The sequence below is a fragment of the Grammomys surdaster genome, unplaced genomic scaffold (genome assembly GCF_004785775.1).
Source record: "Grammomys surdaster isolate TR1022 unplaced genomic scaffold, NIH_TR_1.0 226, whole genome shotgun sequence".
In the NCBI taxonomy this organism is placed as follows: Eukaryota; Metazoa; Chordata; class Mammalia; order Rodentia; family Muridae; genus Grammomys; species Grammomys surdaster.
In genome coordinates, this window is record NW_021604671.1 from 2,189,724 (window position 1) to 2,217,254 (window position 27,531).

Genomic DNA, 27,531 nt, shown 5'->3' on the forward strand with positions numbered 1-27,531 from the left:
CCATCTCTTATCTAGGCCATTGTTAACCCTTCTTTTTTTTCTCTGACCATCTTTGCCTCATCCCTCCAGTTCAGTCTAGTATACAGAATCATGTCAGATCATGTCATTTGCTTCCTAATTGCTTTTTAAATAAATCTAAAATCTTTACAAATGATCTACTTACCTGGTTTGTTCTATAGAGATTCTTCCTACGCTCTAATTGAGCATACCACCATGAAAGACACTCATTTTCTTACTTTGAATTCCAAGACTTTGGGGGGGAAAAATAGAAAACATGAATAGTGTTGAAACAATGACTAGGTAGGCTATAGTGGTATATGTTTATAATACTAGCTTTTAAGACTGAGGCTTCAGTGTTCTAAGTGTGGGGCTAGCCTAGGCTACATATGGAGACCTTGTGTTTTAGTCAGTGTTCTATTGCTGTGAAGAGACACCATGACCATTGCAACTCTTAGAAAGAAAAACATTTAGTTAGGGCTTTCTTACCATTCAAAGGTTTAGTTCACTATCAGCATGGTGGGAAGCATGGTGCCACACAGGCAGACATGGTGCTGGAGAAGAAGCTGAGAGTCCTACATCTGGATCCACAGGCAGTAGGAAGAGAGAACCACTGGGCCTGGCTTAGCCTTTTGAAACCTTAAAGTCCATCCCCAGTGACACACTTCCTTCAACAAGGCCACATCTCTTAATCCTTTCAAACAGTGCCATTCACTAATAATTCAAATATATGAACCTATGGGGATCATTTTTATTCAAACCACCACATTCCACTTTCTGACCCCCCCCATAGGTTGGTAGCCACATCATAATGCAAAATTAATTCAGTCCAACTTCAAATGTCCCCATACTCTATAAATCTCAACACTGTTTAAAAATTCCCAAGTTCAAATTCTTTTCTGAGACTCATTGCAATCTCTTAACTGTAACCCCCTATAAAATAAAATTTTAAAATCAGGTCACATAGTTACAACATGCAATAGCATATAATATACCTTATTGTTCCAAAGGAGAGGTGAGGAAATCTTGAACCAAAGCAAAATCAAAAAACATCTGTGCAAATGCCAAACTATCCATTTCCACATCAGACATCATAGTGCTCATCAGATCTCCAACTCCTTTCGGCTTTCCTGACTGCAACACACTTTTCTCTCTTGAGCTGTTCCACATCCTGTTAGCTGCTCTCCTGACAGATATCTCATGACACTAGTATTTTCAACATTTTGGGGTCTTTACTTTTACAGTTTTACACAACAGCCTCTCTGGGCCTCCATGCAGGGGCACCCGTGACACATGAATGAGTTCAGTGGCTTTCCTTAGCCATGGAGGGATATTCTACACCTTTGTATCCTTGATTCTAAAGCCAGAACTACAGGTCCAAAGCTGCTGAGTTCTGCTGTTTGCTGGGACTGTAACACACCCCCTCATTCAATTATGTCTCCATCAGCTCTCTGTTTTCAATGGTTTCCTTAACTGCTTAAACTTCTCTCTAATCCCTTTTCCTTATTTGGAAGCTTAGCTGGTGGGCTCTTGCCCTGAGTCCCTTTATTTCATTTAGCATCAGGCCCTTTTTTAAGCGTTTTATCTCCTTAAGCTCTGGACTTAGCTTCACTATACTTTCTAGTGGATCCTTTTATCTTCAAACTGTACATTTTGTATTTTTCCTTGCTCAGACTGCTCCTTTTCTTCATAGATCTGTGTAAGAGTGATCACTAATCACCAAATGACAAAGTCGATACTAGACAGTTTGGAAATCTCTTCTGCCAGTGCTATTAATCCAAAACTCTTCAACTTAGTCTCAGGCAGAATTCTTAGACCAAGGCAGAAAGCAGCCACATTCTTCACCAAAATATCAAATAAACAGTTTCTAGGCCACTTACAAATATTCTCCTCTAAAACCTCTTGGACCAAACCTTGATAATTTGCATTAATTTCAACACCATTGTGTTCCATGCTCCTAATAGTATAGCCCATTAAGCCCGTCTTAATTCATTCAACTGTTTTCTTAATCCAGAGTCCTAAAGTCCACATCCTGTCAACATACAGTATGGTCAGGTCTGTAACAGCAATATTCCATTCCCTGGTCTTAGTCACTGTTCTATTGCTGTGAAGAGACACTATGACAATGGTAACTCTTATAAACAAAAGCATTTAATTGGGGCTTGTTTACACTTCAGAAGTTTAGTTCATTATCAGTATGGTGGGAAGCATGGTGGTACACAGGCAGATATGGTGCTGGAGAAGGAGATGAGGGTTGTACATTTGGATCCACAGGCGAGAGAGAGAGAGAGAGAGAGAGAGAGAGAGAGAGAGAGAGAGAGAGAGAGAGAGGAGACTGGCTTAAGCTTTTGAAACCTCAAATCCCACCTACCTCTCGTGACACACTTCTTCCAACAAGGCCACATCTCCTGATCATTTCAAACAGTGCCCCTCCCTAAGCATTCAAATATATGAACCTATGAGGGGCCATTCTTATTCAAACTGTCACATCTTGACATTTTAAAAATAAATGTAGTAAAAGTTACTAGCGTGAAACAAACACACTTCTACCCTTCTTACCCAGTAAGTAAATAAATACTAGGAGGGAATGTATGCTAGACAGTGTGTTTCTTACAAACACTCTGAATGGTGACAGCTTACACAAAAGTGAGAGAATCCAACTCAGTGAGAGAAGGAGCCACCATCTTGCTGTGCACTTCCTTTGTCCTCAGTGAACAAGAATCTGATACCTGCAAGAGTGTGTTTGTTCCCTTACTTCTTTGTATTTTCAAGTCTAGGAATGCACTCGGGACTTTGCACATCCTAGCAAATGTTCTGCTATTGAGCTTTATCTCCATCCCCTTGCAGTTTGAGGTAATTTTGTTCATTGCAAGAAATAGAAACAACACACAGTTCCCAATATTAGCCATTCAGCTGTGTGATTCAGTGGCATTAGGTTCATTTATTATGTTTTGCACACATTACCACTATCTACTTCTAAATCTTTTTTCTTTCGAAACAGAAATTCTATGACCATCCAACACTAGCTTCATTCTCTATCTCTCCAGTCCCTAGGAACCTCTGTTCTACTTTCTGTCTCTCAATTTGCCTAATCTTGGTACCTCATACAAATGGATTCTTGCAATATATGTCTTCCTATATCTTGTTTCTCTCTCTTAGCATAGAATGTTCAAGATTCATCTATATGGTAGCATATGTAACATCTTGTGCCCTCTCTGGCTGAATAATTTCTATTTATTTGTAGATAATTTGATCACTAACTATTTATTGGTTCCTTATCAAGTATCAAGATAGCAATAAACATAAGACAAGGTTCTTACTAATTTATTTTACAAGTACTTAAACATTTACATGTGAATGATGTGAGGAGTGTGTGTGTGTGTGTGTGTGATGGAAATTTCTACTTTAACTTCAGAAAGTTGAGAACACTGACAAATCTAGAGTCTGGGAAACAAGACAACAGCTTGCAAAATTCAAGTAAGAACTGATTCTGCAGTATTAATTCTGCAATCTGCAGGACAGGAAAAGCAGGCTACAAACTCAGTCAGGGTTTCTGTGTTGCAATCTGGAGGCCAAATTCCTATTGAGGGAGAACCTGTCCTAGGCCTCTTCTGAGCTCTATGTTTTGCTAAGAATCTTTGGCTTTGCTTGGATTATAGACAGAACATCCTGATCTCTGTCTTCATGCCTACGCAACATTCTTCCCATGTACAAAGGTAGGTCCACATTCTCCCATAAAGAGACCACAGCAGAAAGGCCATCTTTCTCTGGCATGACCTCACCTTGACTAATAACATCTGCAACAACTCTGCTTCCAAACAAGGTCGTACCCTGAGGTGCTCAGTTCAAGTTTCCAGATATAAACTGGAAAGGGTCAAATCAGCTGTTAATACAGTGGGTGACCTGTGAAAACAAGGAGTTATTAGACAGTGAGTTTAAAAAAGCAACAACCAGGGGACAGGGTAAGGTTAAATGATAGAGTACTTGTGTAGCATGAACATACCTTGTGTTCAGTTTCCAGCATCTAGGATGTAGAGGGAGGAGCTGAAAGTTGAACAGAATAATCAAGTTGTGCAGACTCTTCCTTGAGAAAGCCACACCAGTGCTCTTGGGTCTGCCTTAGTCTTTCCCAGGTAAAGTGCCTTTTACTCCAGTAACAACTGTGGTAAGTCTGTTAAAAATGCTTCTTTAAATAAATTTCAACACTGCTTCAAAAACTAATAACCAGGTTGACATTTACTGATCTGATAAAGACTGCAGAGGAGAGGATGGTGGGGACCAGGAGTTTACTTCTGGAGCTTGTTTTACTCTATTTTGATTTTTATAACAAAATAAAGAATAGACATTTTTGGCAACTGAAAAGTCCAGAAGCAAAGTTCCAGCATTTGCGCTGCATCTAGTAAGAGCTTCCCTGATGCATCATAACTGGAGGGCATCACATGACAAGATAGTAAGTAACCTAAAGAGAATTCAGTTTGTAATTCAACCAATCTAGAGACAGTAGAACCTACATGATCAAATCACTTTCTAAAGGTCCTATACAGAACACATTCAAATCACAGTAGATATGACAAATACTCAAACATGGCTCACTTCCACTCCTGAGCCCTTTACTTGATAATTCATGGTACAGATGGGTCTGGCCATCTCTGACAGAACCAGGAAGGAAGAGCTTTGAGTGGTGTTTGTCCCAACTTGAGTGGCTCCTAAGTAAGTCACTTCTGCCCAACTTGACTCTGTCCTTTGGCCCGTCCTGCTTCATCATGATTACTTTCATTGTACAGTGTCTCTACAACTTCTCCACACAGGTCATAGGCATAGTACATGTTAAAAGTCATTAAATAATTAGTCAGAACTAATTATGAGCTGTAAAAATATTGCTTCAAATTATTGTGCTTCCAGAATGAAAATGCTTGTAGTAAGTGCAAACAGAAGCATGTTATTAATAGTTGGATAGTACTTGAGTTAATAATACTCTGTGGCCCTATTAGCCATGTTCTACTACAGATATCCCCTCCCCATCTGCCCAATTTATATCACAGCAGGCAAAAATCTACCTTTCTACTTCTCGATTGCTGTCTACTGGATCCTTGGGTCCTAGAAAAAGAACAATGCTGGTGTTTTCAATAGCAGAACATTTAAAAATGCAGTGTAGCTAAGCCACAACAAAATAGTATTTTTAAAACATAAGGTTTTAGAGAAAACAGATCAGTCCATAAAATTAAACCGAATCTGTCTTAACTCTACAGGTGCTTAGCCTGTTTTGGAAAAGGGGTGGTTTAATTCACCAAGGACATTTCCTTGGTGAAGTGCTACTGTTTAAATGCAAATGAAGAATCCCAGTTTGCCTGGAAAGCAGGGCTGTATTGTATTGTTTAGTTGATTTGAGTGTGTCTTTTCTACTGTGCAGAGAGTCATTTTGATTGTCTTCAACAGACAAATAAGATTAATTAGGGAGGTCCATATTCAATCAGCATAGTGCTGACCTAAGTCGTTTGATCCCTAAAGACTTCCAGGAGTAGAGATTGCATGATGAGGTCACTTTGTGGCTAATGTTACCAACACCTCAGACTAACAGTATCTGTCTCGAAGGGCAGACAGAGTGGGAAAGGCAGGGCCTCTGCAGAGCAGAGGAGTGCATAGTTGGGCCCAGACAGCTGATGCTCTTTTCTGAGATAACTTTTCTTAGATCAAATTTTATGGCTTTCTCTGTCCTTGCTATTGGGGCCTATAGATCATTACCATCGCATATCCACCAGACTTACGCCTGCGGTCCCCACCCAGGCTTCCAGGACTAGGACCAGAACTGTCTAGGGAACCTAAATGGTGCGTGTCTCCACTTGAACGAATGAGTATAAACTTTGTTTCTGGGATCTGTTAGGACTCTTTTTTTTTTTTTTTTTTTTTTTCTGAACACTTCACAGCTCCCTCAAAAGAGTCTCTGTGTTGAAGCAGAGAACCGGAGCAAAATGCCTAATGAAGCATACCCAAAGAAGGGGCTTGAGAGAGATGGGAAAGACTGTCTGGGAATAGGGGGAGGAAAAAGGAAGGTCGAGTTTTCACACAACAGAAGTTGATGGTATCAAAGGCGGGGATCTACAAAATGCCCTAAGCTTCTTCTGGCTCCTTGGATGAGGTCCAAACTCTTGAGTCTCGGAAGTATGCAGGGCGCAGTCAGCGTTTTCACTGCATTCTAACTTCCCCGTGTGTGGGCTAGTAGCAATGGCTGAGGCTGGGCACTGTCCAGGTGTAGGTTGCAGGTGTAAGGAGCCAGTTTTAACTTCTTAGCTTCACCCAGTTGCTGGCGTCCTGCACAGGTTGGTGGCAGGGTTCTGGGATCGCCGCCCTTGTGGCTACTCTGCACCTGGGGCTCAAAAGCCAGGAGCAGGTGTGGCCCAGACCCGTGGTCCGGGTAACTGAACTCATAAGAACCGCCCAGGTCCGGCCCTTCAGTGCAGCCAAGTGTGTTGGCATGCGTTGAACACTCCTCCCTCAACACACACACACACACACACACACACACACACACACACACACAGAGAGAGAGAGAGAGAGAGAGAGAGAGAGAGAGAGAGAGAGAGAGAGAGAGAGAGAGAGCTGGAGGGCTATCACTGCCCTCTCCCAGGGCAAGGGGACCCTTGGTCTCTGGGTGAGGTGGCGGTTCTGAGTTTTCCAAATGGTTCCTTTTCCCTCCACAAGTGAGCTGTTGGCACATCTCCAGAAACCCACTCCATTTGCTCCATTTGCTATACTAAGTGTACCGTGGCAAAGGCAGGGGCGAGGGCCTGTGAACCTGGAAAACAAAAATTCTAAATGACCCTATTCCCCAAGAAGGAAAGCAACACAGTGTGTACTTAAACGCGGAAATGCAAACCCAGATCAACTCTCTCCCGTGCATACAAACGACAGTGACAAAATCAGCCAGATCTCGGCTGCTTCCCAAAAAAGGCCTCATGAATGAGAATGAGTTGCTAGGTTTCCCTGCCCCCACCCTCACTCCGCGACAATCCCTTCCCACAAGGTTTCCATTCCCGAAAGAAACCTGGCAGGCCAAGTGACTACCAAGTTCGGGAACCTAGCCAGGCCCAGGAGCGCCCGCGGCTGCTCCCTCCATCAGGACCCTGGAGAGTGCCCGCGCCTCGCCCCTTTGGGACCTGAGCCCAGCTCTCCCTGGTGCTCTCTCCACCGGATCCGCGACACACTGTCACTTTTATTCGCTGCTTCCCGCCTCATCCTTCGTTTTTCTTGGCAAGCACTACTCTTTTATTCACAGACAGATTGAAATGTTTTTGTGTTTTGTTTGAGGGAAGTATTTGTATTGGCAGAATCGGGTTCTGGTTTGTAACTACACTAAATGTAAGTGCCCAAGAAGCTAAAACAGGCTTCAAGATGGAAGCCATGGTCTTTAAAGCACTAAGGCACAGAGTGACACGTATCTGTAAATACTCAGTAAGCTGAAGCCAGAGAATGGAAATCTTAAGACTAGCCTGGGCTACTCAGCAAGGCATTGTCTCAATAGCAGCAACAACAAAACAAACAAAATTTTAAAAACAATAAAAAAATTTGAGAAATTTCTTTTGTTATCCCTACCTCCTCCTCCTCCTCCTCCTCCTCCTCCTCCTCCTCCTCCTCTTCCTCCTCCTCTTCCATCACTACCACCCTCACCACCTCCATCTCCTCCTCTTCTTATTTGAGACAGGTTCTCAGGTTCCTATGTAGCCTATGCTGACCTCAAATTCATAAAGTCAAAGATGGCCTTACATCCACCACCCGATGCTGCGATTCCTCTTCAGTGTGAGAGTCCTGTCATATGGGCAATTTTGCTGTGCTGAACCTAGGGGCTTCCAGCATACTAGGGAAGCACTCTCTCAAATTAGCTACATTCCTAGCCTTACCTTGCATACTAATTCTCTCACTAAAGCAAGAATAGTTAAACTTTAAAGTTTTGAGTGGTGGTGTGGTGTGTGTATATGTGTGTGAGTGTGCATATATAAGCAAGGTCTATCTGTGCTTTCTTTCTTTTTTTTTTTTTTTCCCGTTTTGGTTTTTCAAGACAGGGTTTCTCTTTATAGCCCTGGCTGTCCTGGAACTCACTCTGTAGACCAGGCTGGGCCTCGAACTCAGAAATCAGCCTCCTCTGCCTCCCAAGTGCTGGGATCAAAGGCGTGTGCCACCACTGCCTGGCTCTATCTGTGCTTTCTACATAGTCCTGGCTGTCCTGGAACTTTCTATGTAAACCAAGGTGGCCTTGAACTCACAGAGCTCTTTGCTTGCCCAAGTGCTGGGATTAAAGGCATGTGCCATCACTCCAGACCAAAGATTCTTTTTCAAGACTAACTTACATCTTTCATTTTAACTAAAGTAGATAAACTTGAAAATTAAAGTGTCATCCCTACAGTTGGGGATTGTTAGTGGGAAGGCTGTTTCTAGGACCCTGTGCTCCTGACTACTACACTAAACATGTCCAAGAATGATATCTTTTTACCTTACCCCCCCACCCCCCCAAAAAAAGAAAAAAAAACATGTTTACTTTCATCCTCTTTCATGCATAAGTCTCCTGGGCATATGTTTCAGGAAGCAGAAGAAAATAAGATGGAGTTCAGAAAAGAGGCCTGCAGTAAGAATGCTTACAAACCCCGAAGGAATCCTGTCTCCCCCACTGAATGCTAAAGCCATGTTGGCCACTTCCTCCCCACTCCCCACCCCCCACCCCCAGCATAAGGTGGGTCTGGCATTCTTCCGGCTGAGAAGCAGCCAAGACTCACTTAACAGCTACCCAGTGGGACCTGGTAACTAAGTCTATTACGACCTCAGGTAGATAGTGGTATACTGGAGAAGGACAGCGCAAGGAGGATTCTGATGAGGGAAGGAAAGAGGAAAACTTGCAAAAATGAATAGACGATGACGCCCACCACGTTTAATGTGCATACAGATTATAGATGTGCAGGTTCTGATGAACTAGGCTGGGAACCGGACACAAATTTTGCATTCCTACGGAGCAGCTGGGTACTGAATATTGGCAACAGCTGCTGGTTCTGAGACCACAGAGTTGGGCAACATTGTTTTAAAGGAGGGAAGAAACTAATCTAGTGCTTTTTTTTTCTTCCACCGACCTTCTTTTGTATCCGCAAAGTAAATTCTCAAAATGCTTCAACAAGGTTGCAAATAGGTGACTGGACAAGATCCTAATGATGTGCTGGTTTTGTTTCTCTCCTTCCTACACACCCTTCCCGCCGCCCGCCCTGCACAGCTCCCAGACTCGCCCACCGTGCCGACTCTATTTCGCCACCTTTGTAGCCTGCTTTCCAGCTCCACGAGACTGTTCTGGTATCTTCTGCGGAGACCCCCTCCCGCGGCTCGCCTGAGAAGCTGGGACTTTCCCCCTCAGCCAAGCTCCTGGTCCACTGCCCGGCTCTCTCCAGTGCCACGCCGCCTCCTCTTCCTACTTGCAGCCTCAATGGCTCTGCCAGGACGACCTCCGAGGGGTCGTCGTCTGAAGCTGTCAAGTCCGAACCCGGAGCCGAGAGGAGAGGACGCCTGTACTGGGAAGAGTTCACCGGAGTCTGTGAGTACTGGGGACTCCACTAAACCCACCCTCGGGTTCCGGAGCCCCCAGCCTTTCCCACTCGCTCTAATGCTGACTGACCTCGGGCTGGCACCCAGATACTAAAAGGTTGACACAGAGCTGAGCACACTGGAGGAAAGATCACCTGCAGCTCTCGGACACTCCCACCTCCGCGGAGGCACTAGAAGCTACTCTCTCCCCAGCTATTTGTTCTGTTTCTACCATCCTAGCAAGCAGGAGGAAACCCTCTGACGCCTCCGAGGATCTTTTTTCAACTGTAGTTGCAGCTCCCCCTCGAGCTTCCCCAAACATCCCTGCGCGTTGTCACCGCAGCCCGGTTCGCGCCCCGACTCGTTTGCCCTCTCCCAAGAAGAGGGAGGAAATGATGTGATATTATTTTTGTGTCAGGTCACTTTGCTGCCTGAATTTAGCCCTCTCAGCTCAGGCGCACTGCCCCAGGGACCCACTCCAAGGGTTACTCCCCAGACGCCGCCAGGCATCCTCAGAGCTAGGCGCCAGGTTCTGCACCCGCGTGGGGCTTCCCCTCCCACCGCCTTTGAGTCGAGAAAAAAAAGGAAAGTGCCAAGGGACTTCGGAGAGCGGTGTCCAGGCTTAGATTTTCCTACACTCCACCCTGCCATCCCAGTCGCCAAGTGGGGCCATCCGACTCGGGCTGGCCGGGACTGAATAGGACCACTGTCTAGAGTGGGAGAACAGATCTCTAGAGAGGCTGTACCGAGGACTGAGGTTAGTGGCGCTAGAGTCAAAAGGGACAGTGGGAATTGCCCTGCAAGGGTGGGCAGCTCCCAGGAGTACAAAGCACCAGCTCCTCTCGAGACCTCTCCCTTACCCCCACGCTGGCCCCCCAGCATCACTTCATCCACAAGGTCCTAGCACTCATTCACGCACTTTAGATAGCCCCCCCATCCCTCCCCGCAAGCTAAGGCCAGGGAATAAAAAGAGAGGGCCTTGCAGACACCCTCAAAGCTCGCTCCCGCCGCACCCACTATTTCGTTGTGATTAGAAGAGGGGAGCCAAGATTGGGACTCTGCTCGCCCGCATAGGGACTAGGAGTACCCCTAGCCTCCGAGTCCTGCGCGCTGCCGCCAGAAGGAGGCGAGCGGGGGGGGGGGGGGGGGGGGGGGGGGATTGCCCTGCGCTAAGAAAGCGAGCTCGGGGGTGGAGAGGAGTCAGAGAAAGGAAAGGAGGAGGAAAAGAGCTCCGGAGCTTAGACTCAGAGAGGCAGGAAAGGGCGGGAGGCACAAAGCCAACGCGGGCAGAGTAGGAACCGTGCTTACTAGTGTAAGAAAACTAAGGCACACTCTGGACGCATGCGCACAGCCAACGGAGGCCCGAGGGCCAGAGCTTCCCCTTCGGCTAGCCCAACAGACCCTGGCTTGGTAAGTACCTTCTCCTCTTCTTCCTCTGACTCTCCGCCGAAGCTCTGGACCCGGCAGTACAAGGAGCTCAAGGGACCTGGGACGCCAGTCTTTCCTTGCCCGGTGGTGCAATGTCTGGCTGGTCATCGCCGTCTGGGTTAGTCAGTTGTGGCGAGTGGGTTGTGGTTTCGGGGCATGTCATTGTCTGAAGGAGGGTTCCGAACCATCGAGGTCAGTTATTATCAAAACCTACCAAGCATGGGGTTCCCAAGTCTAAGACTCAGTGAGGGACGAAACATGCTGTTTAGGTCTAAAGTGCACATCAGCCATGCCAAGCATTTGGGAAAGCCCAAGCGAGTGGAAAAGTCCCAACTCTCTCTGAGTTGGGGGAGAGAATGTGCCCTAGGCTGAGGACCCGAGGCGGGCAGTTTGAGCGCAGGTGGGAAGGAGGTGACACTCCCGGAACGCACTACCTTCTTTTCAGAAAAGCGCATAACAGGTCGAATGGCGGAGCTAAGCTGGAAGAAGACCGCACCCTGAGCGCTGAGGTCGGCAGGCACCAGCAACTAAGTAGACAGAACAGTCACTTAAGGGACAGGCTCTGGGATGGACCCGGGAGCTAGATTTCTCACACTCGGTGTGGCTTTCGGGATGTTGCGGGGTGCCCAGGCTCCAGCGAGGGTAGGAAGCAGAGAGACTGCGCGGAGACGAGCCATGGGGACTCGAGTCTTTGTATGCTGGTGCCCTCAGACTTGAGGAAATTGGACTGGCAAGGGGCCTTAAGGGAGACAGCTCCCTGGGACAAGGGTGGGCTCTTTCGGAGATCTGGGTGCTTGAGGCTATTCCATCCTACAGCTTCAGAGGAGTGGGTAAAGGAGAGGCCTCGGAAGAGGCAGCGCGCAAGGTTGGAGTGAGTGGGTGTTTGGGGAGATGTTTCAAAGTGCTGCAGGATTTCCACACATAGGGAGTGGGCGACCTGAGGTGGACGTTGGGGATCGGTGTGCGGGCGTGCGACCTACCCTCTCCGCGGATCTGGAGGTGGGGCGCTGGGAGAGGTGGCTCTCTGGGGCTGGGATGGATCAGGATCTTCCTGAATTCCATAAGCAGAAAGGAAAACCTGGGCAAGAATAGCTAGCTAGCCACACACAGACAACCGGTGGTAGACGTGGGGTGAAAGCGTGTTTGGGCCCGGGCTAAGGCGGGCAAGGCGGTTCTGGCAGGAGCAACAGCTGCCTCTGCGCCCCTAGATGGAGAACAGCGCCACAGCGCTAAGAAAGTGGTGGTGCAGAAGGGTTTTCTGTTCTGACGGAGAGTGCTGGAAAGGAAATCCCTCTTCCTTTCCTGAGACTGTGGTGAAGGCTACCCTCTTGTGAGTTTCCAAGACTTCACAGCCAGATAGCTGGCTGGATGGCCTTGGTGGCCAGTCTCCACTGCAGGTTAATACAGCACAATTTCTGGGCTCATGGTATATAAATACTAGTCATAGTGTTGTAGAGACAAACAGCTCATGGGTTAAATTTCTTATAGCACGTACAGCTCTATAGCAGACCTGAGTTGAGCTCCCAAGACCCATGCTGGCTGCTCTCAACAACCTGTAGCCTTAGTTCCAGAGGATCCAATATCCTTTTCTTGCCTCAGCATGCACTAGTCCTACTTGTGGTGTACCCACATACATGCAGGCACTCATGAATAGGCATAAAATTTTTTAAAAAAAAAATCTTTTTAAAAAGCTGTTCATACTGTTTTTATATTGATACAGCATTAGCTTAGTAGAGTTAAAAATCTAAAGACATAGGAACATACAAATATGTATGCATTGCTAGCTCCAGCTCCCCCAAGGCTACGGAAGAAAAATATAGACCTTGAGGTCAAGTAAGCCACATATTGCCATTTTTTCTCAAAAAAAAATTAAAAGAATATAAAGATCAGGAACAGGGTCCCTATTTTCGTATGCTATAAACAGTATGTTTACACACTAAAAAGGGTTTCATTGACAAAATCATGAAGCAGTAAATGTTTTTTCTCAATGCCAAAATTTAAATATAGTTCATTTCTCTATCACTGGACCCTTTCATTGTGGATAATTAAGAAATACTTGCATATGGGCATCTAACATAATTTAAAGAAAAGTTTTCTCTTTAAAAAGAGTTGGGTTTGGTGAGATGTTACAACAGGTAAAACACTTAGTATGCAAGCCTGAGGACCTGAATTTAAACCCAGGTACCCAAAAGCACACATAAAGGTGGAAGGAGAGAACTGACTGAACAAACCTATCCCTCTGACCTCCTCATGAACCATGTCTTCAGCATCCCTCCAGTACATCACACCCAAAACCAACCAAGCAAACAAGCCCCCAGTATTAATAAATAGATGCTTCAAAGAGTGCGTTTACAGGGCTAGATGTCTATCTCAGCTGAGAGAAGCCTTGTCTAAATGTACAAAGCTCCAGGTTCCAGCCCCAGGTTCTGGCCCTAGCACTGTGTAAATTCCTGTAGTGTCCATGAAAGTAATCTCAGCACACAAGAGGATCAGAAGGTCAAGCCATTCTCTCTTACATAGCAAATTCAGACCAGCCTAGGCTGCATGAGACCTTGTCTCAAACAAACAGAAAAAGAGATCCCTTTGTTAAACAAATATACATTTAAAGAATTATACATTAGATCATGGTATTTACAAAACAGCCAATATAAATACTGAAATGAGGTACTTGATTTTTTATTTAAGAAAGTTTGGAGACTTGCTATATGAATAGACAAGCTAACATTTTAAAGAATACTAAACAATTCACTCCAAAAGCTATATATCATATAAGATATAGGATGATTATTATAACCTAATTACTTATTCGAACATCTTCATTTTACAAATGATGGAAACATTCAGAGAGTTTAGGATTTCAACTACTGAGGTGCTGAAGGAAGATTAGAATTCTGACTCTTTTCTCACAGCTCTGACAAACTACACTGAGGATCTGTGACCCCTTTCACAACTGAGAGGCTAGGATGTACATAGAAGAGTGAACTATACAGTATGTGATAGCTTCAACATTGAGAAAGACAAACTTTGTTGCCATGGTACTTGGTATTATAAAGACATGATCACAAAGGTCTTAGGACAAGCAGAGACCACACTAGCCTCAGAGTTAAGTTCCTGGGGGGGGAGGGGTGCATTCAGTTGCCTATTCTATTAATACCTTTGAAATTTTTTATATTAGAAATTATTTTCAAGCTTTTCTTACATTTTAAAAATCTCTTTCACCGGGCAGTGGTGGCACACGCCTTTAATCCCAGCACTTGGGAGGCAGAGGCAGGTGGATTTCTGAGTTCGAGGCCAGCCTGGTCTACAGAGTGAGTTCCAGGACAGCCAGGGCTACACAGAGAAACCCTGTCTCGAAAAACAAAACAAAACAAAACAAAACAAAGATCTCTTTCGTACATGTCTGAAAAAGGTTTTTAGGAAAGCTTTTAAGATCACACAGGAGATTTTTATTCTTTCAGATTTTGTGGACTGCCAAGTCAAAAAGAAAGTCTTGCCCGTTTGAATAAAGGAACTTAGCTAGGCGTGTCAAATTCTAGTTCTTAAAATCTCACTATGTATCCCTATTGAGTGTTCAAGTCTATCTTTCTGTGGAGCCATATCTATGAGAAAGATGTGGAGGACAGGTTAAAGGAGCAGCCCTCACAGGAAGAGCTGAACAACTATATGCTGGGAACAACTATAGATCAGGGTTGTATCTTCCCTTACAAAAGTATTTTAAGGAGCAGGGTGTTTTCTTGGGAAAATGTTTCTAGGAATTGTGCCATATCCTTGAAGGAGACCATGGTTCTCTCTTGTATGGAAGCTGAATGGATATGTCACCCTTGATTTTGTATCTCAGGGGGCCTATATGTTTTTTAGAAATATTGGGCATTTAGCAGGGAGTAACTTTCTAGACTAATCCCAAGCCAGTTCCACAGACATGAATTTTGAAATGACATGTGTCAGTCAAGTCAGGTCGCAGAGCGATTATCATGTGAATCACTGTCCAAATGGAAATCTGAAGGATGGTTTTTAGGGCACCGCCAAGTGACTCACAATGTGAGCTTCTATTCAAATAAGCACAGTGTCATTCAACAGTTAATAGATTCTCTCTGAGTCACAGTTTAGTATTCAGTACAATAAGTGTGTGAGTCACTGACTACCACCACTGTCTGAGATGTTCCCTGAGTGTTACCTTGAGCTGAGAGTTTGAGGGTTTAGACATAGCTACAGGGGTCTGGTACAATTGAGTGGGCTCTAACAGAGGCCACCATAATCAACTTTGATGTCTCTCCAGATGGAATGTTCAAGGTGATATTCCATTTTTAGGAATTTGCAAAATCAGTTACCTTGGTTCTAGTCTGCTGGTTTGATTCTATTTGTACTTGGGATCATTTGTGAAACATGAGTAAGGTTCTACATTGTCCCAGCAGTGCTATTTCACCTGAGGTATCTCCCAAGTTATTAAAGCCAGCTAACCACCCTGATTCGAGGTTATAAATTTAATTGTAAATGATAAAAATCCATTCAAGTCTATGTTACTATATGTGTTTAAGACCAAGGCATCTGAAGCAAAAATGCACAGCAATTTGATCTGATGAGGAGCTGGGTGGTGTCTTATGCTTCTCTGTCTAACAGTGAGGAAGCGAAGGCCTGGGATCTGGCTTGTCTTTTCCTTATGCCCCAGAGTGAACAGCTCAGAGTTAGATCATACATCTTGTACTGATACAGCAAGGACAACACCTGGCTAGCACTGTGGTGTGTGTGTGTGTGTGTGTGTGTGTGTGTGTGTGTAGTGAAACTACATGTACTTTCATACTTGGGATGAACACACAAGGCCTCAGATATCCATTTGTGATCATCATTAAACTACACCCCCAGTTTCAAATAAGAAACACATGTAACTCTTTTAGAGCTGTATGGCCAGATTCAAAGACAATAGAAATAATCATGTTTTGTTCTGACCTTATAAATGACTGGTGACTGACCGTGGGGTGGTAGTGAGGTTTAATAACTGGAAGATTTCATAATTTCAATAAAAGTTTTGTTGGTAATTAGTGATGAAGGAAACAAGGTTAGACTATTGTTTTAAAGTACATGTAAGGAGCATTCACCTGGCAAGTGCAAAGCCATGGATTTGATTTCCAACACAGAAAAGAATATGAACATACACGTATATTTCGTTTATTCATCGTATTTGGGTTTCTTTTATATATCTTGATTTATTAATTACTCACAATAACCTGGATAATAGGTAGCATTATAATCACAGTTTACAAGGAAGAAAATGAGGCATATAGAACATAAGACAGCCACAGTGAAATGTCAAGTAGCAAACTCAGCAAATATTTGAACACTGGAAGTTTAACTAGGGAGTCCACGTTAATAGTCTTCGTATAGCAAAGCCTCTTTAGATTGCAGCAGTCCCTGGAAGCTGAAATTAAAAACACTGTAAGTCCCTAGCACTCCCATGCTAGCTTTCTATTTAAAGCCAAGGAATATCTCAATTCAAAAGTATTGTGTGATATGTAGCAGATGCACAGCTTGGTATTCATGTGGGTCCCCCAATTATTGGAGCAGGGAAAAGGTAAAGATCTATAGCTTCCCGTACCCAAGAAAATTGTTTCCACTCTGGTCAACTTTGTTAAGAATCAACAGTGAACGAGGAGGCTTTGTGCTAAGCATTTGGGAAAGATATGAAAACAGCAACACTCAAACGATCACATCGTATTATTTCTTATATAGCCAAAGCATTTCCCTTTCACCATTAAACATTATCTTTCTGCACCTCATCTCTTAGCCCTAGAGCTGCTAGATTATCACAACTTGGTGTCATAGTTGCCTTCAGCTGTCAATTTGACACAATCCAGAGTTACCTGGGAAGAGGGAACCTTGTTGTGTGACATAACTTTTCCTGGGGAGGTGCAGCACACACCACCAGAGAGGGAACTCAAAACAGACTAAAGTTCACATACCACCAAAATTTAACTTGGTATTTTATTAGGGTTAGAGGAAACATAGATCAAAGACAGCTGTATCACCAAGGCCCACAGCAGAATAGGTGACAGCTCACAAAAGCTGGGAAACCTGGAACACACTGCACAGCTTGTTCCTTCCCAAATGACTCTGGTCTAAACCTCTTCTAGGCAGCTGGTCTGATCTCAGAGTCTTCTTTTTTAGTTTGGCTTGTTGGAGAAGTCTTCACAGCTTTGTTGAGGACTTTGTTTACTTTGAGAGGGAGAGGCCTAGAGAACCTGGTCAGTTTCAGGGATTTTCTGGAGCTCTTTTGAGTTGTTTACCTTCTTGTTTAAAGAGCTTCCCTGAGAGAATGTTTCAATCTCTGAGGAAACTGTTAAACAACAAACATCAACCCCCCAAAAAAACTGTAGAGATGAGATTAGCCTGTGGCCAAGTGTGAAGCATTTTCTTAATTGTTAATTGATGTAGACGGACTCAGTCCACAATGGGTGGTGCTATCTCTAGGCAAGCAGATTAGAGAAAAGAAGCTGAGCAAAGCAGAGGGAGTGAACCAATAAGCAACACCCCTCCATCATGAGTCTCTGCTTCAGTTCCTGCCTCCAGGTACCTGCCTTTAACTGTCCTGGTTTCCCTTGAGCATGGAACTGTAACCTATAAGCTGGATGAAACTTTCTTCCTAAAGTTGGTTTTAGTGTTTTATCATAGCAAGGAAAAGGAAACTAGAAGAGTCAGTCTTGTTTCCAAGTTGTAGCTCTACCACTTCTCAAGAAACTGTCTGGGAACATGTGGGAACACAGAGAGAGAAAAGTGGTAGGGAACCCCTGGTATACAGCCCACACCTGAAGCACCTGGTAGTGGCAGATGATGATATGAGCTGTCATTAGGTTCCAGGGAAGAGCCTAGTGAAATTTCCTGTAAGCTAACACGCCCATGCTAACTTTCTATTTAAAGTCAAGCAATATCTCAATTCAAAAGTAGTGTATGATATGTAGCAGATGTGCAGCTTGGTGTTCATATGGGTCCCCCAACTATTGGAGCTGGGGCTGTCCCTGAATCTGTTCCCTGCCTGTGGATCTCATTCCCCTAACTAGCCTGCCTTGTCTGCCCTCAGTGGGAGAGGATGCACCTAGTCCTGCAGTGACCTGATGTCCCAGGGTAGGGTGATACCCAGGGGGGCTCTCCCCTTCTCAGAGGAATAGGGGAGGGGGTGGGGGGAGGGAGTGTGTGAGGAAGGGACTGGAAGTAGTTGGGAGGAGGGCTGCAATTGGATATACAGTGAATAAATAAATAAATGAAAAAAAGTATTGTGTGGCTATGTTTACCATATCTTAATTCAAAGGAAAGCATCATATAAGATAAAAATGTATCTGTATCATCAGAGAAAGAGCCACAAATATCTCTATAAAAGAATTGTTCTATAGGGAAATACAGTATTTCTTAAATGTGTATTAGCCAACCCAGGAAGCTGAAAAATACATATTTTAAGACAGACAAGGCTGCAAACACCATCAATAGTTCTCCTTCAAAATTTGTTAGAATGAGACAAAAAGTCAGACATACATCAAACTCAGAAACACCCACCAAGTTCAAGAGGATGAAGCTGATATTTTTTAAAATAACCAAAGTAAACAAAAATCTATATCATAAACCTAAACAGAGTCGAAAGCAAGCAGACGGAAATAAGTAAAAATTTATGAAGCAAACAGAACACACACACACACACACACACACACACACACACAAATGTATCCTTAGAAAATATGAACAAAGTCAGTGAATGTCTAGCAAAAGTGACACAAAGAGAAAAGATGATTAACATCAAGAATGAAAGAAAAATATTACTGATTATGGTGACTCAGGCTTAGGCAAGAAGATCCTGAGTTTGAACCCAGTCTGGGCTACTGCAGTGAAGACTGCTTCAGAAACCTAAGCAAGCAAACAAGCAAAAACTAAGAACAACAAAAACAAAGAACAAAACAAAGCATACTATCACCAAAGACCTTGTAGGCATCAAAGGATAATAAGGAAATACTATAAAACATATAAAACATATCTATACATAGCAACTGGCCATTTAGAATAAATGGTCCACTTTCTTGAAAAACAAAGTACCATGGAGGAGGCAATAGCCTCAAAGTACATTATATACCTGTGTGCAATGTCCCTCTGTTGCTCATGTATAATGAATATATACTGATCAAATATATCTGTTAAAAATAAAATACCAAAATTGACCAAATACAAAACAGGTAGTTGGGATAGCCCTATGATTAGCAAGGAAAATAAGTTAATTTTAAAAGTTTTGAAACTCCTTTAAGGACAGAATTCTACAGCATGACCAATGGAAGTTATTCAAGAATAAAAGTAACTATACAGGAAAACATAAAAACCAATAGCTTTGCATTTCTTAACTCCTTTTCCCCTGTGTAATTTAAAATGTAAAAATGAAGTAATGATTATAAATTCATAATGCATACACTATATATGTAGACATGCAAATTGGAGAAAATGACAACTTAAGGCTGGAGAGATGGCTCAGTTGTCAGAGTTCTTGTTGCTCTTGTAGAGACCCATGTTCAAGTCGCCTATTTGAGTTTTTAAAAAACAGAATCTAAAGTTTATGATCCTCCTGGCTTGATGTACTGAGTATTGAGACTGCAGGCCTAAAACACTATGCTTGACTTCGTCTATTTTCTAGTGCTTACAAGAGAAATTTAGTTATACAAGCTGTACAAGTTACTCTTTTATGAAGAAAGAGGCTCTCAACTGAAACACAGGCATACCATCTTCTAATTGCCACTTAGGTCATCGCTCCCAGTCTTAGGACTCCCTGCATTTGGCTGAATAGCTAGTTTCTGTGTAAGACTTTCAATGAGATACGCAATATCATTCCCGACCTCTCCCCCATGGGTGTCTGTAAAGACCTCCTTAGACATGCCAATCAAAAATGTCTCTAAGTATTGACAGATTTCCCTGGGGGTGGGCAATAAATCGCCTCTGCTCAAGATCATAATATAGAATATTTTTCAGCCCCCCACCCTTAAGGATACCATCTTCCTTTCTCTAAGTCTGCATTCCTACAGTTAATTACTTCTATAGCCTCTTATGTCAGTTGTGCTGAATTCTGAATTTCATGTGGAAATTGAAAATAATCAACTATGAAAAGTTCATAATCTCTACATCAGCCTTCTAACTTTATGTCCTGTTTCTGAGATTCACTCATTATTTCGAATGTTATTTATAATGAGACTTTCACAGATTCACCAGCTATATAAATAATGATACAGAGTCCTTTCAATATTTTAAAGCTTTGGCCTTAGCAGTCTCCTGACTACCCTGTCCTGACTAATCCTAGCTTATGCTTTGCCTTCTACCTCTTTGGCCAGGTCTACCTCTCTCTGCTCTGCTCTGGTCCATCTGTCTACCTTTGAGCCCACTTAATTAAGAGGCAAATCTCCCGCCTCTTAATTCTTCTCCCAGAGTCCCTCTCTTTGACCAGAAGATCCACCTTTCACTTCCTGCCCAGGTATTAAGTCATTAGAACCTTATTTTTTTTATTTTATTTTTTTACCATTTTGTAATTTATAAAGTATAAGATACACCTAACATCCAGTCCATCATCTTTGACAGTTAAATAGAACACTTTGTCATCTATCCTAACTTAAAAGAGTTATAAATCCATATGTTATGTCCTGGTTTAGCTTGTATACTATTTAAGAACTATCTTCTCAAATCCATTTTCTCAATGTTAAATACCCTGGGTTGGCTGTGAGACTACAAGTAGTCTTTCAACCCTGTCAGAAATTTGAGGACGAGCAACATTATCTGAAAATATCGAAGCCTAACTCAGCTTCTAGAACTGAGACTGAAAAAGGAATTTTAAGTTAGTTTAAAATCAATAGTATAGCAGGAAGCCTTAATTTACTAATACAAGTAGTTAAAAATACAGGTCAGCTAACTTGCTAACCCAAGGTCATCACAAAAGATGCAGAGCTGGATAAACAAAGGTCAATTGAGTGTTCCAGGAATCGGCTGGCTGTAAGAGATAGAGAAGGTGCTCAAGGATAAATTCCTTGATAACAAGAATATTGAAACACCCATCTGTTCCCGTGATGTTTGACTTAGCCTCCTCTAGAAAAACTCCCACCAAACGTCCCAAGGACTTGTGAATTAAATTCAGCCTGATGGTCTGTTGGCTCAGATAAACATTCACACTGGGTCCCAAGGCCACAGGGACCAGAGACTGTTCCTGTGAGATTAGTCAAACCTCTGCCCAGGATCTGCTTACACACATTGCAGATATTTGAAACAACCAACTGTGTATGACTGCGCCACAACCCCTTCCTCCCCCCAGCCTTTGCCTATATTAACCCTAAGCTTTTAGGCCTTGGGGTAGATTCCTCTACCTCCTGTGTGAGGTACGTATCGATCTGGAGCTCCGTTAATAAAAACCTGACTCATGTGATTGCAGTAAGCCGGTCTCTGGAGTATTTTTGGGTCTGTGTCCCTTCAGGGTCTCCCTTGGGGGAGTTTTTCAAGACAAGGTGTAGAGACAGCTGCCTACCCATACAGCTCCAGTAAGTTAGGAAGTTGGAGCATCAGCCTTTTGGCCCAGGATCATCGTTAGATCTTTATTAAAGCCAATCAGATACAATTCTAATTTCCTTAGGTAGGTGATAAAGGAACACATATTTACAAAATGTGAAATCTGTGATGCACCATGGAAATAACAATACCAGATCCTGCCAGCATTTAGCTCTTTGAGGATACAGAATTAACAATTGAATATACAAAGATGCAACTTCAGGTAGTGTATCCTAACAGTTAATTTTCAGTGCTGGGCAGTGCTCCTTTTTATAAAGATACCACATGTATTGGTCCATTCCACTGCTTAAGAATATTGAAAGTGTTTCTAGTGTGGGGCTACTTTGAGTGATAGTGATCATTCTTGCCCATGTCCATTGGCAAAGATACATCTCTGTTGGTTGTATGAGCAGGGGTGAAATTGCTAGGAGATAGGGTCCATGGTGTTTACCTTAGTAGATACTGTCAAACTGTTCCAAACTCCAAATCAATTTATGTTCCTACTAGCAACATATGTCATGTTTGACAGCCTCATTGTACTTGATGCTGCTTGCCCACATTTAGACATATTGATGGCTGTGCATTGCCAGCTCATTGTGGCTTTCACTCATCTTCCCCTGATTACTAATGTTGACCATCTTTTTATATTTTTTGACCACCTGGGTAATGTAAATTGGCAGATGGCTCACTTTTGTGTACCATCTGTTGTTATTGCTGTTATTAATTTGTAGGAGTTCTTGGTGTATTCCTAATACAAGGTGTCTTTCCAAAAATGTATGTCTATGTTTGGGTGAATGTGTCTGCTTCCCTAGCCCAATGTTCCAGTCTTCATATTCTTCCTAAAACAACATGGTCATATTCTTCACCACAACAGCCCATTCTCTGATACCAACTTCTGTAGTAGTTGCCTTTCTGTTGCTGTGATAAAATACCCTGACCAAAAGCAACTTATAGAAGATAGTTTATTTTGATTTATGGCTCTGGGGGTATAAGAATGCATCATGGTAGGGAAGCATAGCAGCAAGTGGCACTCATCATGGCTAGAGCAAGAAGCTGAGGGCTGCCTCTTCAAATGCAAGCACAAAAACGGCGAAAGCTGGATGGATGGCGAAGCTGTACACTCTTAATGCCTGTCCCCAGTGACATGCTCTGTCCAGCAAGGCTGCACCCCCTCCCCAAACTTCTACAAACAGAACCACCAACAAGAAGCCAAGTGTTCTAGTTCCCAAGCCTCTGGGAGACATTCTTATTCAAACCACCACAGTAGCTCAGTTGGTAAGGTCCTTGTCTAATCCTGTAGGAAACTCTGGACTTGGTCCCAGTACCACATAAGTCAAATGGGGTGGCAAATGCCTGTTATCCCAGCAATTGGGAGGTGGATGTGGGATGATTAGAAATTTATGGTTCCCTCAACTACATACCAAGCTCAATGCCAGCATGAACTACATGAAAATAAACAAATTAATGAGTCAATGACATTTTCCTCTTAGCTTTTTAGCTTGCCACAGTGATAACACCACACACAAGCATCTTTTCTTTGCACCTCTGTTTTGGATTCACTCTACTCCTTGTATCTGGATTGATGCCTCTCACCAGCCTTGGAAATTTTCCACTCAGTATCTCATGGTGGATTTCGTTTTGTTTTGTTTTCTTCAATATATCTTCAAATTTTCCATTTGTTCTGCTTTTTCCTCTCTCTTCTGCTTCTGTAATCTAAACAATACATATGTAAGATGTTTCTCCTCCCCTCCTATCCCAACTCTCTCTTTCCATGGTCCTGTGTTTCCTTGGTCCTGTATGTGTGTGCATGTGTGCATGTGCAAGCTTGTTTCAATTTGATTGTCTATTTAACTGTGATTTGATTTCCTAGGCCTATTTTCTTTTATTCTTAATATTCTGCAAAACCAAACAGCAACTTATTAATTTTAGAATTTATTTCAGTCTACATTAAATGTGATGTATCAAAAAATGTAATGTATCTATTTGATACTCTTATGCAAATAAAAATTCCTTGGTGAAATTAATCTTTTCATCAGCCCTGTCCATTCTTGTCTACTAAATTTAATATTAAGACTATGGATCTAGATCTACTGTTTTTAAATTTATCAGTTGTATTCTTTTATCCCTAGTAATTTTACCCCAGAAGTATATCTACTATATAAATAATAGACTGATGTTTCCAGGCCTAAAAAATTTTGTGGGCAGAGTCTGCTTTCAGTTTTAACAAACCATGGCTTACTTCTGTTCTTTCCTGTCCCTTGAGTTTTCTCTTGGGCTTTGTTTGGATCCAGAGGCTTTTAAGAAACTTAGTCTCACTTTAGTGATTTAGCTACACTCTTCCCTCCACTCCTCCATGTGGCTTCTAGGCTCAGAGGCAAAAAAGACCTCAGGGAAGAAGGCATGCTACTCTCTGTGGGTAAGCCTTCAGTCTAAGCAATTTTACTTTGTTTAATCATCTTTGCTTCTGTAGAACACTTCCTCAGAAATGGAATATTAGCTGTTTATTTGGTTTTTCAGGTTGTTGTGTAAGAACAGCAATCATCTTTGACCTACTGATGCTTTTCAGTTAAGTTTTTCTTCTGTCTTGGGGTCACAATACAGTCTAACCTTTCTATTATATCACTTGTTTTCTGTGGAAATCAGAAAATGTATACCACATGCTTGTAATATTTATAACTATGTATACAATGCAAATTTCTGTGATTTAAAATGTTAAAGAAACATAATCTTGGCATCGCTCAGCCTTCAGATTATGGCTCTGTGATAAAAAAAAAAAAATATGAGCACTGGATGAAAGAAAATTGAGTTTCTTATTTGTTTTTACTTATTTCCTTGCAAACCTCTGAGTCAGAACATATATAATGTCACAATAAGTATTCAGACCATGGATCAAGAAAGCAATTAAAGACTCATTAGTTCTCCAGCACGTACCCATCATTGTTTTGGTGTTGGACCATGCATGACTTTAAGTATTTCTGCTTTGGCATAATTCTGTTTGAAACATTTAAACTTTGCACCATTTGAACAAGATTTTGAGAAGTTTTCCAAATATAAAAGTCTATACCTATGACCTGATATCAAGGAAATTTTTATTGAATAAATTAATGAATTTATATTTTGCCAAATTATTTGGTTATTTATAAAATTTTAAAATTACCCCCTGAACCTGAAGATTTCAGTTAAAATTTAGTTGTGGAGAGTTACATTGATAATAGTCTCTCTCTGCTGTTGGATGACAAAACTTTTCCTGGAGAGATGCAACACACATGTCTGTTCACCCCAGATAGGGAGCCCATGACAGACCAAAGTATGGCTAACACCAAAGCTCACCTTAATAGACCATATGGGTGAGGGGTTGCTTACAGGAGCAGAAATGACTCAAAGACAGTGCATCACCAAGGCCCACCCCAGCATGAATGACAGCTCACATAAGCTGGGAACCTGGAGCACACTGGACATCCTTGAGACAGTTCAACAGGCTGAGGAGTGAAGCATGTAATTTTAAAATGCACTCTTGCTCCTTGCCGGATGCCGGCAATGTCCATATCACCAAGTTTCTATGGCTAGCTTGGCCAAGCATCTAACAGCCGCTGAATCAGTGCCCTTTCTCTGGCCCACTTGAGTTGCCGCAGATGGAAAACACCAGACAGCCATTATATAATTTAAAACTATCTAGATAACTCAATGGCTGGGTGAAGAATATCTTGCCGCATCTTCCTTATCCACCACAACCACCTGTGGAGGCTACAAACTATCAGTCCCTGAGAGTTACATTCTGCTACTTCCCATCTGCTCCACAGCCTGGTCTGAATCTCTCTCCCTCTCTCTCTCCTCCTTTTCCTCCTGGGACCAGGAAATCCCACCTTATTCTTCACCCAACGATTGGCTTCAGCCATCTTTTATTGACCAGTTAAAATGGGGAGAAGGTTCATATGGAATCACCTGAATACGTGATCCACTCTTCATCAGGGCAGCCCCTCTTGAGGAAGTTGAACTAGCATCAAAATACAATTAGCACCAAGACAATCCACAACAAAGGAGTGACCTTTCCAGGAGTCTCTATTGGTCTAAACCTGTTTTAGGCAGCTAGTCTGGTTTTTGTTTCTTTCAGCTTATCTAGTCTCAGAGTCTTCTTTGTAGCTTGGCTTGCCTAAGAATCTTCTTTACAGCTTTCATTGATAAATCTGGCAGGGCTGGGCCTAGTGAATCTGGTCAGTTTCAGGGACTTCCTAAAGCTCTTTTGAGTTGTTTAACCTTTCTAATTAAGGCACTTCTTCTTAGCATGGAATGTGTTAATCTCAGAAAAGACTGTTACACATCAGCAAACCCTACGCATTACTACTGGTTCATGTTATAATCAGTGGGGTGATTATAAGAAATCAGAATTAAGAAATATGAAGAAAATACTAATTGTATTTTCTGTAAGTGACATTTCTTTGTCATTTAACAAAGAAGCATCTGTGGGCATGTGAGTTATTTAAACATTATCTCTACTAATGATTTAAATACAATTAATTTGTACATTCAATTTCCTGAAACCAAGTTTTTATTTTGACTTTATCATTCATTTCTTTTTTAAAACATACTGTGGTAATGTAAGTATGTGTTTGGTAGGGGGAGGGTCTAGATTCTACTTTGAATCTGAGATGAAGACAGGAATCCTGGAGGCAGAGAGCTGGTAGAGCTATCCGAGCTGGAGCAATGACAATGGCTTCTCCTCTGTGTCCTTAAGGCCTGGACACATCACCTTCTTTGTTTCTGCATCCTGAGCACTGGCTCCATTTCTCTGGCACATTCAAGGAGATCTGAACTCCATACAACTATCATCAGCAGATGTCAAGAGTTCTGTCTTAGTTAGGGTTTTACTGCTGTGAACAGACACCATGACCAAGCTAACTCTTACAAGGACAACATTTAATTGGGGCTGGCTTACAGGTTCAGAGATTCAGTCCATTATCATCAAGGTGGGAACATGGCAGTGTCCAGGAAGGAGTGGTACAGGAGGAGCTGAGAGTTCTACGTCTTCTTCTGAAGGCTGCTAGTGGAATACTGACTTCCAGGCAGCTAGGATGAGGGTCTTAAAGCCCACACCCACAGTGGCACACCTATTCCAACAAGGCCACACCTTCTCATAGTGCCACTCCTTGGGGTGAGTATATGCAAACCATCACAGAATCCTATTACACATCAATCTAGAACTTACCAGATTTTCACTAGTGCAAAGCTTTGCAAAACATTCATTTTTGGTCCATTGAATAAATTTTAAAGTTATACTGTTCTTTTAGGAAAATGACATTATTTTTTTAAACAGAACAGAAGAAAAAAGAAAACACCATGGCATCATATCTCAACCATACAAATAAATTTGGGGTATAAAGTAAGGAAGTGTAAAAAGAATAAAATTGTATAAAATCAAAAGAAATTAAAAAAATCGGTTTGGATTTGTTGAATAAATATCTGTTATAAATTAAGTAAAAGTCTTTTTTTTTCTTTTCCACAAAAGAAAAGGAGGTTAAATTTAAAGTTTTGTTTCTCTTTTCATTGAAACTGGCCATGAGTCTTTTTACTCATCCTTTGGTACAGATCTTGTGTTCAACGCTTGGGACCCAGCTGGTGGTTCTATTTTGGGAGATATTTGAAATGTTAAGTGGAACTTACCTACAGGAATTAGGCCCCTGGGGGTGAGTCTCTGGGGTGGGGGAGGTACCTTCCAGCAGGTCCTCTCAGTATCAGTTGGCTTACTGTCTGCCATGATGTGAGTGCCACATACTTTAGCCACCATGATGCACCTCCTTCTCTGCACCCAGAGTCAGTGTCCACAAAGACCAGCAAAATAAACAATTCTCTTTAATGTGCTTCTCAAGTATTTCACTACAACATTGCAAAAACCATGACAAGATTTTCTTCCTGAATCTCGTGTCTTATAAGTAATCTCTCTCTTCTTCTCTCTCTCTCTTTCTCTCTCTCTCTCTCTCTCTCTCTCTCTCTCTCTCTCTCTCTCTCTCTCTC

The 27,531-nt window shown here is 42.6% G+C and overlaps 1 protein-coding gene across 1 annotated transcript in view; it reads left to right on the plus strand.

Annotated features, from left to right (window-relative positions):
* The window catches only part of Rgs20 (regulator of G protein signaling 20), a 118,451-nt gene that overhangs the window by 17,378 nt on the left and 73,542 nt on the right, over nt 1-27,531 (plus strand). The window contains 3 exon segments of the mRNA XM_028773398.1: nt 9,265-9,308; nt 9,310-9,369; nt 9,371-9,562. Coding sequence (XP_028629231.1) covers nt 9,265-9,308; nt 9,310-9,369; nt 9,371-9,562 — 296 coding nt within the window.